The 12,871-nt window shown below is 35.6% G+C and overlaps 1 protein-coding gene across 3 annotated transcripts in view; it reads right to left on the bottom strand.

Annotated features, from left to right (window-relative positions):
* Positions 1-12,871, bottom strand: part of SCAPER (S-phase cyclin A-associated protein in the ER) — a 170,718-nt gene that overhangs the window by 121,962 nt on the left and 35,885 nt on the right. For 2 of the 3 annotated variants that reach the window (XM_010571658.1, XM_010571655.1), the window contains exons 9-15: positions 5,353-5,615; positions 4,654-4,896; positions 2,941-3,111; positions 2,389-2,464; positions 1,810-1,927; positions 1,366-1,477; positions 742-882 (exon numbers count right to left, since the gene is read on the bottom strand). In XM_010571658.1, coding sequence (XP_010569960.1) covers positions 742-882; positions 1,366-1,477; positions 1,810-1,927; positions 2,389-2,464; positions 2,941-3,111; positions 4,654-4,896; positions 5,353-5,615 — 1,124 coding nt within the window. The remainder of the gene's footprint in view (positions 1-741; positions 883-1,365; positions 1,478-1,809; positions 1,928-2,388; positions 2,465-2,940; positions 3,112-4,653; positions 4,897-5,352; positions 5,616-12,871) is intronic. The other variant, XM_010571656.1, reaches the window with a different exon arrangement.

Below are 12,871 nucleotides of genomic sequence, written 5' to 3'. Positions count from 1 at the left end.
CCCCCCCCAGGGGGGGGGGGGGGGGGGGGGGGCGGGGAGTGAGTGAGTGGCTGTGTGGTACTTAGTTGCTGTCTGGGGTTAAACCATGACAGTGTTTATCAAAGTAATATGAGTACGGTAAACCAAAAAGCATTCATCTAGTGCTCATCTTATGAAATTACATATTGAAGTCAGAAGAGAACAAAACAAAATACTTATTTTACAATAATTGCCATGTGCTAACTGTAGGTTTCTATTTATTTCCAACTGTTTAACAACATTAGTGGTACAAAACACAGCAAAAGAACTGTTTAAGGACACAGAATGCTGGATCTAGAATGGATGTTTAACAAAGAAGAAGAGCAATGAGCTCTCCCCACTTCTCATTTTACATGCTGGAAAGCAGAGAATTGATAATAAGATCTTCTACTCCTTCCAGGAGGACTAGTTATCACTGAAAATGCTGCCATACTCTCTGTGAGGAACAAATGAAGCAAGACGACTATCAGCTCTCTATTTCAACCCATCTTTTTTTCCAGTCCAACCCACCATGACGTCTAATAACAGCTAATTAATTTTAAATTCATATTAGAGAAAAATTTTCCATTTTAGAGAGAGATCAGCATTTATCAGCTTCACAGTTTACGTGTGTTCATATCTAACTTGCACCATCCTTCACAACCTACTCATTAGCACTCCAAGGTATAAAACATATACAAGCATAACTATTAAATAGTTCCCCTTTAAAACAAAATAACTTACCTTAGCTTCTTCCTCTTGTGCTTTTTTCACAATTGCTTGTAGCTGCACTTCACGTTTAAATTCTGCATGGAGTAATTTTTCCTCCATCATTCTTCGTCTTTGATCTAATAATTCTTCTTTCCATTTCCGTACATCTTTCTCCTATATATAATGAGTAAATTCATTACTAGTACAGTAACTGAAAATAGGGCCTGAATTTTTCCACAAAATTTCCCAATATCTGAAGCTTTATTTAGAGTAATAAAACATTTTGATGCTCTACACAAAGCCTACATTAAGTTTAACCCAAAGTATACTGATTTGCTAACTGCTTCAGTTTGGTGAGTTTTACCATTTATGTCAGATACATGCAACACATTTCTACTTTTATCGTGCGTTCCCTGAATCTGAGTCAGTATAGTATGTCAGCAACACTCTCATAGAAGTTCATGATTTGAAATAATGCTTTCTGTAATATCTGTGATGTACGAGTCATCTGTGAAAACTATGTGAACTCAGACTCCGAGGAAAATCTCATTTCACCGCTAGTTTTAATCTCTAACATTTCTAGACTACGTGGGGGAAAAAAAAAAAATCTTTACTGAAAGGCAGCAGACTGGCTCCTTTGTATTACAGAAAGCTTACCCTCTCCATTAATTTTTGAAGCTTCAGTGTCTTTTCTTCACGTAACTTTTCTCTCAGCTGTTGAGCTTTCATTTGTTTCTCTTCATGTTTCTTTTTGGATTCTGCTATTGTTCTTTTAATAAAAAACAAAGCAGAGCAAAAGCAAGCGAGACAACATTAACTGACAGCATTGCAAACATTTCTATGTTATTTTCAGTAAGAGAAAACAAACAGACCACCGGCGAGCAATTAATTTCCCCTAAATGTAAATACTGTTCTTCTAGTCTTCAAATCTTTATTTAATGGACTATGTAGCATAAGCCTAGTTCATTATGAAAATAATATACTGATTTCTATAACACTTTCCACCCACGGACTTAAAGAAAGTAGATTTATGAACCATGCAGCCATGAGTTTGGTTGCTTGTTTTAACTGGCTAATCAAGACAGGTAACAACTCTAAAACCTTTTGCGCGATGGTGACGACAGTTTCTCATGCATGTGTATTCCATGTCCAGGTGGACGCGCAGGCTCTTCTTCCACTCTGTCTCCCCAAGAATTACTCTGGCGCCATGATTCACGAGCTGTACATAAAGAAAACAAAGTCTTAGATAATTTAAACACACTTTTCTGGGAGAAGTGCAATTAATGAGGCTTAGTCCCTCTTGCAAGTTCTCTCTCAAATGGGTTCTCTTGAACTTAGGTAAGGTGCAAACACAGGCTGAAGCATGTCTAATCCCTGTGCATTTTCAGTGCTTAATGATTTTATTACGCTTTTATCCAAATGTTAAGATAAACTGCATAACTAATTTTAAAATTCTAATAGAGACGGGAGAAGAGAGCTGAAGAACAAAGACACACAGAGATAGTTTGAACACGTAAGTCCATCTTTCCTAAGGAAATAACATAAAAAATAATACAACTTGGCATAATAATTAGATGTTAGGGGGATCTTCTGAAACCTTAACTAGCCATGACTAAAATGGGCATTTTTCTAACTTTTACTGTCATTTCAACATAAGCATAGTAATATATGAATGTTTACCTTCATAATCTGCCAGAACATCATTCCAGTCCATAGACATACCACAGAAAGATATGCTTCCGTTACCCATACTAGCCTGAAATTTAATATGATCCAGACGTAAAAACATAAACCTCAATTCGCAGGTGTACACACATATTAAACAGTGCCAACTCAGCGATATTCAGCAATGTTTCCAAACTGAACTAGCCATCTCAAAGACAGATGCTGTCCCTGCTGTTTCTGACAGTAGAAATGGAGACTTCTGCTTCAACCTAGAGTAGCTCCTGTGTGGTAGCAATGAAAATAACAAGTCCCAGCTCTCCCAGTTTTGCACACAGAAATAGGCAGCAGGATAATGACTGCAACATCAGAGGACTTTGTACCAGTCAGCAGCACTGTGCTGCTGAGTTTAGCTAAATATACCTTAGACAGTATGGTATTATCATTACATGACATTATTTACTTTATTTGCATGCAAACCAGATTACATTAACACTAACAAATTCTATATTCATACTCTGCTGACATCAAAGACGGCTTCAAGTTGGGTACTTTAAATTTAACACTCACAGAGAAATCGCTATCATTGTCAGTCTCAATATTAATGTCATTGTTTTCCTCTGCTTCAATCTCTCTTGTTAATTGCTCTTCTTCTGCAATAGCACTTGCAATGGCTTCTTCATTTGCCTTTTCCAGACGATCTGCTAACTCTTCTTTCTTAGCAAGGACTTCTGCCATAGACTGTAGGAAACATGAAACCAGAAAAAAAACCAAAATCAGTAGCAGGCACACAAAAGTGTTTCCATATAGTTAATATGAATTATACGATATTTTGTTCAACTTCTAATTACTTGTAATTCCTTTACTGCTATATTTTGTGAAGGTAGCTGAAATACAAACCCCACTAAAACTACTAGCAACTATTACTCATTTAATAGCTACATGAAACACTTAGGAAATTAATTACCATTCACATTCATTCCAAAATGTATTACACGAACACTGTCATAAACAGCAACAAAGACAGTTCTCTAATTATTCTTCTAAATACCTAATCTTAGGGACTATGCAATGCATACTCTGAAACGTTAATGGCATGCCCTGCTGTTATCTCCAGAAAAGGAATCATGTGCCAAAGTATTATTTAAAGATTAAAATGGATCTGCAGATGAACTGTATCTGTAAAATTTACCACAGTTAATACAATGGAATCTCAGGCTATACTTGTTTTTCAACATGAATGACAAAATAGTTAGGCAAGAATGTAAGCCTGAATATGCTGACTGATTTGTCTTTTCCTTCTCTAATGTCCAGTACTGACTGGTTCATTTCCACTCCGGCTGCCAAACAATGTGCCACAATGCACAAATCTGTGTTCAAAGCAAACTAATCAGTAGTAAGATGCTCACAAGAGACACAAATCCCACCAAACTGTCAGCATCCTGAACTGTAAATAGCTGAGAATCTGAATCAACATTAGTGGATGAGATGCTAGAAATCAGCTCTAAAAACAAACAAATCCTTGACTTGGAAATCTTTGTAAAAGATGTTAAAGGGAAAGCTATTTACAGGAAAACTTCTGCAAATCAGAATTTTAATCTAGTATCTGAAGAAAACAAAACAAACATAACCTGAAAGAATAACCTGGATTTTACATAGCATTACTGCAATTCTCCACTCAGAGAATCCCAGTAAAGCAGACACACCTTGAAACCTGCAGAATTCTACAGACAAGAAATGACATTCTTTTCAGGAAGCCACATAAAAAGAGGATACTGACTTAACATTTATTGCTTAAGAATGGCATTCATCCAAATTGCTAGTTGTACAGGAAGACCCAAGAGAGCAGTTCAGCTAGTCTTAAAAGGCAGAGGTCTACATTTGTTTCTAACAGAATTTGGATATGCCATGTGTTTCCAGTTTGAATAATTAGCAAAACTGGAGTAAGAATTTAAAAAGAGTCTGATCTAAAATGATTGATAGTGGAAGGAAATGAAAAATTATGGCAAACATATATGTAAAAAAAGTAATGAGAGCACAGATCTCTCTATTCCAAATAATGCACTTCTATCTTTCTAGTTTAAGTTCAGGAACTTCACTGGAATTAAATCCTATCATGAAAAGTATCTGTGCAAGAAATTATTTTTCCTACAGTAAGTACTTTACAGACTTTGCTACAATTTCTACAGCGGGCTAACAATAAACACCGTGCAACGCAACACAGAATGGGAAAATTAAGGCTTATATCTATTATTTACTCAAAATTCTTATAAGATTTCTTACCAATCTGGCAGCACTCACATTTGAAATATCTGAGGGATCCATTACAGTTTCAGTCTTAGCTTTTTCTGTTTGATGCCTGTCTATAGTATCAGTGATCAGGGAGGAAGCTTCATTAATCTGCAGAGTTTCTGAAGTACAGTCAGTATTTGTGAGAACCAGAGGCATCTCAGAAACTGTTTTTAAGGAATCTTCTTGCATTGGTGTGCCAGTGCCCCCATTGTTTTCCGAGGCATGTGCTGTGAACTAACAAGACGCATTTGCAAAATTAACAAAATGTAACATACTGATTTTTAAAGTCACTAGAGTCAAAAGGATTTTAGCAAAATACCTGGCAACCTTACAGTGAGTGATGCAAATAACTCCACGTCTATTTCAGTTGCTCGTAACCTTACAAAAGTTGGATCTTTCTACCAGAAATCTTCTATGTATGAGATGTGCCTAATGCTGAGTTTTTGGAAAACATGCAAAACCTGTCCACAGCATTGTAAAATATAAGGTTCTTCTCATGATTTTTAACTTGCCTATTTGTGCCAACATCTTAACGTGTTTCCATAAATGTAACTGAAATAGCCATTATTTTTAAATCCTTTTCCAATCTGGTTAGTGAATAAAACCTCTAGACCACACTACCTGTAGAAAATGCTCTAAAGAAAAAGTTGCAAGATTTAAGGTTAGAAAATGGTTCAAAATTGTACTGACCTGAGTCCTTTCAGTAAGAGGACCTTCAGACTGATGTAAAGGATCTTTCTGTACAAGCTCTGTGCTTTTGGATGCACCACTGTCAGCGAGTGAACTCCCGCGCTTATTCTCTGATGGCGGTGAAATGACATTTTCTTTGTCACTGTCACCTTTGGACTTCAGTGATTCTGCAGCTACAGGAGTTTTTGTTGCCAAAGCTGTGGATCGAGATCGAACAGGCCTTCCCCGCTGAACCGTTTCCCAGCCCTCTGCATCCTTTCGATCTACATAAAATATAAAACACTCCATCCTAAGAAAGGGAGACTTATAAATAGAAGTATTATAAACAACTATTTTATTACAGTATTACACAAATTGTGTGATAAAAATGTTCTCTTTAAAAATCAATACCAAAAAAAAATCAATGAAATATTCTTTAGCAAAGCTTTTTACTTCAAGTGTTGCTATCAGTTTCACAAACACTGAACAACTCTATTCATGGGACCAGCTCTGTTATTCAAGAAGCTAAGCTACTCATACACAAAACCATGTGAAGAAAGGCAACATGTACTTAAGCTTTTCATGTCTATATTGCTATTTCACGAGATGGTAAAGCACAACAAAGCAACGACACCCTTGTTCTTCTTTCTAGCAACAGTAACATTGGAGGTCTTTCATGAAAGTGCAAATCTCTGCAAGCACAGATGTAACTGCACATCTTAGTGTGGAAAGTATTGTCCAGAATGTGACTTACTATTCCAGAAATGTTTTCCTTACTTTTTCCGCTTGTTTCATAAAAATACACTAATCAGTGTCAGCTTTCGGAAAATTTCTTTTCCTGGATTCCAGGAAATAGCAAAATATTGCTATAGTGGGACTGAAAATGGAAGGAGAAAATAGAAGAGTAGTTTTCTTCAATTTGCTTTGATGACTAAATAGCTGTTAAATACAACTTGCTGATCAACATTTCTGATATCTAATCTTGGTACATACCTGAAAAGCCTTCAAAGTTACATTTGTCCACCTAAAGTATCAGGTCTTAAGTGTGATCACATTTCTAGAATATCAAGGTGAACACCCTTCTCCATATACAACATTTTTGTGGCCAGCAATTAATACCAGCACATAAATTCCCATACATCTTGAAATGACTGTGGTTCTTTTGAGACCTGATGGTACAACTCACAATTGTGAAAAGTAAGCCCACGCATGTCTAACTGCTGAACAGAAGTTCTTGCAAAAAACTCAAGAACTAACTATGCACCATATTTTCCAATATACTTTTGGCATAAGCTATTTTTAGGATCTTTCACATAAAAGGAAGAGAAGGGTGTGGGAGATTATTTTTACCTGGAGGAGCAGAGAATCAAAAAACCAACACTAAATTGCCTGATTTACAGAGGGGAAAAAAATCTAGAATAGAACAGAACTTATATATCAAAATTCATTCTCTGGGTATTTCCAAAGCTTTTACTAACAAAGATGGTCCTGTACCTCAGGCATAAAGATCAGAGCTCAAACATTAACGTTTAACATAAATATGAATAAATATGAGTCTACTTGGTTGTCAAAAAATGTCATTTGAAACACCCAAGGGTGGTGAGAAAATGGAATGATTTGTATATTATGATGAATTGCACATTACCAACTTAAAGACTGGCTTAAAACTTGCATTTCTAGAGGTCTGATTTTTAAAAGCAAAATATGAAGTGGCTTAAAAAATGTAAGTTAAAAGCATTAGGCTCTCTAAAAATACCACCTGCTTTCAGTAGGAACACATGATGGTTAGGTTACAAGAAGTGAACCATCTTTATGGACTGCCAGTAACATCTATATGCAACACACCCATAGGGAGATGAGAGAACAAAATATTTTTTCTTCCTTTCAGAATACATATATTTATTTTAAAGCAATTTACAGTACATAAAAAGGACATGTCTTAACATTAGTTTTCATGGTCAAAAAATCCTGGAGTCTTTTTAAATTTCCTTCCAGGGCACATGTTTCTGGCAACTGTAAAACAAGTACAGAAATTCTGGTACCAACACTTTCACTAGAAGTGCTATACTGCAAAGCACTGCAGTGGCACAGTCACAGGAGCATCAATAAAAATGAAGATTCTTTTAGGTAAAAGATAAAACCGTTGTACCTACTGGACTTAACTACCTTTCAGTAGATTTGAACTGATGTTCAACATCAACAGTAACCAATAAACTGGAAATTAGCCTAAACCAGAAGTAATGGCACTTTCATAGTTTGCTTCACTTGGCAACTAGCACTTCACAAATATTAAGTGCTTATTTAACTACTGGGTTCTTTTAACACCTCAGGATAAAACACAGCAGCCTAGACCAATGGCTGGTGTGAATCATGAGTTACCAGTGAAGTTAACAGGACTGTACTGAAATTTATCTTTTCTGAGCAGCTCATGCCATAGCTGTTTTTACATAACTGTATCATTGTTCACAAACCTTAACAATACTGATAATATGACAGATGCAAAAAGATAATTCAATTTGATATTTTACTGTTGAAACTGTTTTACTCTAGAAAATTTGCTGTATATTTTAAAGTAAACAAAATTCCAAAACTCTGTGTGAATTACTACAGTTGATCTCTTCAGATTACTGACGGTAACCAGAGACAGCGTACCTCTGCAAAAAGCCTTTCTATATTCATTCCCCCTATGTGCACTTGCACATGCTTTGGTATGCACCACTGATTAGAGAGGGGAATGACAATCAAAAATATATGGATTATATTTTTTTGCTTTACCACAGACTTTCCATTTGACCCCTGTAAGTGACTTTGGCTTTATTTTCATTTCTTCATCTTTACATAGAAAAAAATATTATTACCCACAGGAGCAAGTGATCGAAACACATTACTACTCTCTCAGAGACAATCTTATCTCCAACAATACTCCAGGGAATAGGGTTTTAATTCTGCAAGAATCACAAACAGATTTACTGCAGAAAGCTCCAGGAACACAGCCTGTATAGAATATGGCCCTGCATTACATGGGACTACAAGGACTGCTTAGGTCCCCTGTATATCACACCTGCTCCTACCCCACTGACTTTTGTAATTGGTAGGACACAAAGATTTTGCTGTATATAGCTTATAATAAAATTTGGCCAAGAAATTTCCCTGGCAAGTAATATGCAGACAACAAAGAAACTGTTCAGAAGACTGCTGAAATCAACCAAAAAATTGCCATTGCTTTAATGCAGCAGACTTTTGGATTATGATTCCTTTTGCTTGTCACTTACGAAACAAGATCGTTGCAAGATTTCACTTCTACTTGTTCTGAAAAACTGAAGTCAGCTCTTACATAAGGCATATTTTCTACATTGAAAAAGATCAGGAGACACCCTTTAGTAGTATCTACTACCTAAAGATAATTTTACTAACATCTAGATAATAAGTTATATTAATCTTATCTATATCTTAATAATAATTTTACTAATGCCTTCTAATATCTTCTACTGATAATCTTTACTAATATCTACTGAAGTTAATTCTACAAAAAAAAAATTCTTGCCTGCCTTCCCTAGTTGATTCCTTGTTTCATGGCATATTTCTCAGTACTCTAAAACAGATAGAATTAATCAAATAAAATTATTCAGAGCATAGCAAAGCCATAATCACAGTTACTACAGTAAGAATTAATCTTCTAGTAAAAGCCATACATGTTCAATTTTTAATTTGTATTTGTTCACAGTCATAATTATTACTCAAGACTCATCCCATTATTTTAAGAGCACATAAATACTTGTGTTTGAATGAATATTGTTTGGTGAATTCTTCAAATACAAAAGAGATTTTAACGCAAGCATGCATTTAAGACTGTTGAAATGTCTGGAATCAGTTTAACAGTTTTATGCCATCTGACAACTAACTGTGCACAAGAAGTTACTTTTTTATTTTAATTCACTTATAAGTTTAGTATTCAGTCATTTCCAGGCATGTTTTTAACAAAATGTTTGCAAAGCTAATATATTTATTGACATTAGATCACATAGTTCCTAATCTAAAGCAAAGTTAATACTCAGTAGGGCATCACCCTTCCTCCCTTCCTTCACTTTTTTTCTTAAGTCTGGAATTCTTATAGCCCAGTAGCCATCTCCACATGCTAAGTATCACATGCTGGGTTTGATTACTCCCAGAGTTTTGTTAATGAATAATTCATTTGACTACCTTGATCATTCTCTAGTTTCATTTGAACTTCCCTGTCCCTGCTTGCTCTTGTATTACATGGAACTGACAAGCCATCTGTTACCTTGAGGCCCTCATAGCCACCAGGGCCTTATCCTTTCAAAGTTACTCCATCTGGAAGAACTGGCCAAGCAGTCTTACTGGCAACATCAATAAACTAAGGAGTTCTACCTCAGGAGATGCATGCTCCTTCTTAAAAATTTACTTGCAAGTAACAGACTACCAAAGCCTACCTGACCTTCCCCACTCATTACTAAACTTCAGCCCCAATTTTTTTTTTTTAATCTAAAGTAGTATTACTGCATTTAAAAGGCGCTTTGGAAAACCATGACTACTTGAGAATCTGGAAGCAAATATGGAAATATAAACACAGCCGAAACACAGTTAAAGGGCAGAAGACATGAAAACCAGAACAATAAAATAAGAACAAAAACACCAGAGAAAACGTAGTGGTGCAAGAAGTGGTAAATTTATAAACCATAACAAGAGATGGTGGGTTAACAGGCAAGACTTCAGTTAGAGATGTTGTCATGGCCACTTAAAAATAGGGGGTGGGGCAAAAAAAAAAAAGATAAAAAAAGAATGAATGTAAAATTTTCAACAGAAATTATGCATAATAATTTGACAACCCAGTCAGGAATAAATAGTCCTTTCCTGTCTGTGATGACGTTCCTGCAATTTGTTCTCAATATGCAGAAGTTATGCATGCTTCCACAAGATCAGGTGCCAGCATGTCTGAGCCCAAATCAGGACAGTTACTTTAGAGGACTGTATGTCCTGCAAAGCCTGAAGGCTTAGCTACATTACATCTATTCAGAACTATGGACATGAGCATGGAAAGATAACAATAATAAGTAATAAAACTAGATTTCAAGTGTGGCAACAGCAAAAACATTCAGTATTTCTGAAAAGTTTACATGTTATTGACTGCCCTTTCTCCTAAGTTATGTACAAACAATAAGCAATTATTCTAATTCTAAGCACCTATTTCCAGTCTTAATACACACTCTAAACTTGTATAACCTTACCAGGAGCACCTGGGAATTAATTTCATGCTAGGCTACTGTACTACTGTTACTAAACTAATCTTTTCTCCTGCCATAAACCAGTCAGACAATAAGACTGGACCATGTTTCATATTGTAGAAAACACTCAAGCATGAAAGACAAAATTATTATTTTTTTTAAATTCATTAACTGAAGTTAACACTAAGATTAATGAGGGAAACGAGGTAGGATGATTTAACCTCATTTAATTACACATCCAGAAAAAAAATAATTTAAAGAAATATCTGGAAAAATAATGTATTTTCTCTCTCCCTAAGGACTTGCTTAGTTAAATTTGGAAATTCCATCAACCATGAAACAGATACAGTATCATACCACTCTTCCACTTCACAAAACCATTGTGAGACCTAATGATAAATGCTGTTGGAAATCACTGGAGAAAAAGTGTTTTAGGGAAATCTTGCCACTCTAAGACCCAGCTGGGATTTAGGGTGGGCAAGAAAGCATTACAGGGTGGCAGGAGGAATCCTCCCTCCCACAAGGCCTGAATGTACCTAACAGCTATGAGTGCGTTAGCTGGTGAACAGGCAGAGCAGATGATACACAAGCCTCGTATCTGCTTCAATAATGCATGCAAAGAGCCTTTGTGGCTCCCTTTGCATAAACTTCACAGATTCTCTTGTGCTTCAGTGAGGTTAATTTGATTTTACCAAAGTGATTCTAGCCTCCATGCAAAGGATAACATGCTCCTAAAGAGAATTTGATTTGTTAAAAACATTACAATGCATCCATGAGAAAATCATCGAAATTCTCCAATGCCGAATGTCGGAGATAATGGATTCTTAAGAATAAACAAAGCCTCTAGAAGGAATGACTGTTATTTCTTAAAATGAAATGTTTCAAGTCTGAATTGTATAGTACACTTCATTTTGAAAACTACTGAACACTTACAGGCCAGTACTACAGGACCTAAGTGGTTTTGCTCTTTTTGGAGCTTATCAGCTGCAGTTAATGGCCAATAAAACACAGCACAACACTGACTCCTCACTCAGCCCTTTAAATGCCTAAAACTAACATAGGGATAAGGTCTTTTGTTCTCCTTTTAGCCTCTTAAAAATATGTTATCCTTATGGAAGTGCAGATCAGTTTTATTCCCCATGAGCTAATAAAATTCTCCATATGCACAAGAATCCCCAATAAAGGTATTTTAACAACAGCTTGGAGTCTGTCACTTTAATATGAGCAATAATCAACACAAAAAGGTTTGATTGTGAATAGCTTCAACTACTGGCAAAAATTAAAGGTGGAATTACACCTTCAGTTACAGTGTTGAAAACTCAGCCAAACTGCTACTGTTCTCTAACCAGCTCACTGCAACTATATTCCTGCAAGATATTCCCTCATGCAAACAGCATCAATCAATTCCCATTCAATGAACCATTTTTAGAGCATGGTTTTGATTGTTCTTTTCTAAGCGTAAGAATCCGCATGCTACTGAACTCATTTATGTTAAAGTGCAAGACACTTGGACAAGGTATTTTGTTCCATAACATACCACAAGTCTCCAAACCACTACACATGACTTCTACTACTACTAGGTTGAACGTACAACTATCTGAAATTAATACAATTAATACATGCTCTTCCACTAATTCTTCTTTAAAAAAAAAATTATTAACATTTCTTTTTAATTTCTTTCAGAATATCCATTTCTACATCTTGCCTGCTTATTTTGCAGAAAGTCATCCGGGACCACACATGAAAAAAATAAATGGGAAAAATGCATTTCTGAAGACAATCTCAGGGTTCCAGTGTGTGCAAAGAAACTAACTTTATAAACCAAATGGTGAAGTTTTTTATGTCTACAACTAAACAAATCTCTTTCTAAAACAAAAGACCCCACATCAAGCATTCTTTAAGGACAATCTTTAGAGAAACAATTCATAACTGAATGTGGTTAACTCTTGTCTTCAAAGAAAAAAAAAAACCGTCAATTGTTACTTCAGCGCAGTTCTAGTAACATCATCTCCCTGGGCACATAAAACTATCTTGAGCTCTTTTTTACAGATTCCTGGACATGTATTATTCTTTATATTGTTAAACCATTCCAAACTGCAGTCAGTTAAGATTGTCAGTTTGTGACCAAAGACCCTTCTTTCTTGGGCTGTTGTGCACTGGTATTTTAACATATCAAATTCTAGTTAGTGGAAATACAGTGGAATATTACCTACACATGAAAACACAACTTTATCTCAAACTTAACTATTCCAATGTAGGGCTGCATTAATCTTTTATCTCAATACTTAATTTAAACA

Source organism: Haliaeetus leucocephalus, unplaced genomic scaffold (genome assembly GCF_000737465.1).
Source record: "Haliaeetus leucocephalus isolate CR32 unplaced genomic scaffold, Haliaeetus_leucocephalus-4.0 Scaffold339, whole genome shotgun sequence".
Classification (NCBI taxonomy): Eukaryota; Metazoa; Chordata; class Aves; order Accipitriformes; family Accipitridae; genus Haliaeetus; species Haliaeetus leucocephalus.
The sequence above is the reverse complement of the archived record's forward strand: the minus strand, read 5'-3'. Positions and strand labels throughout refer to the sequence as shown.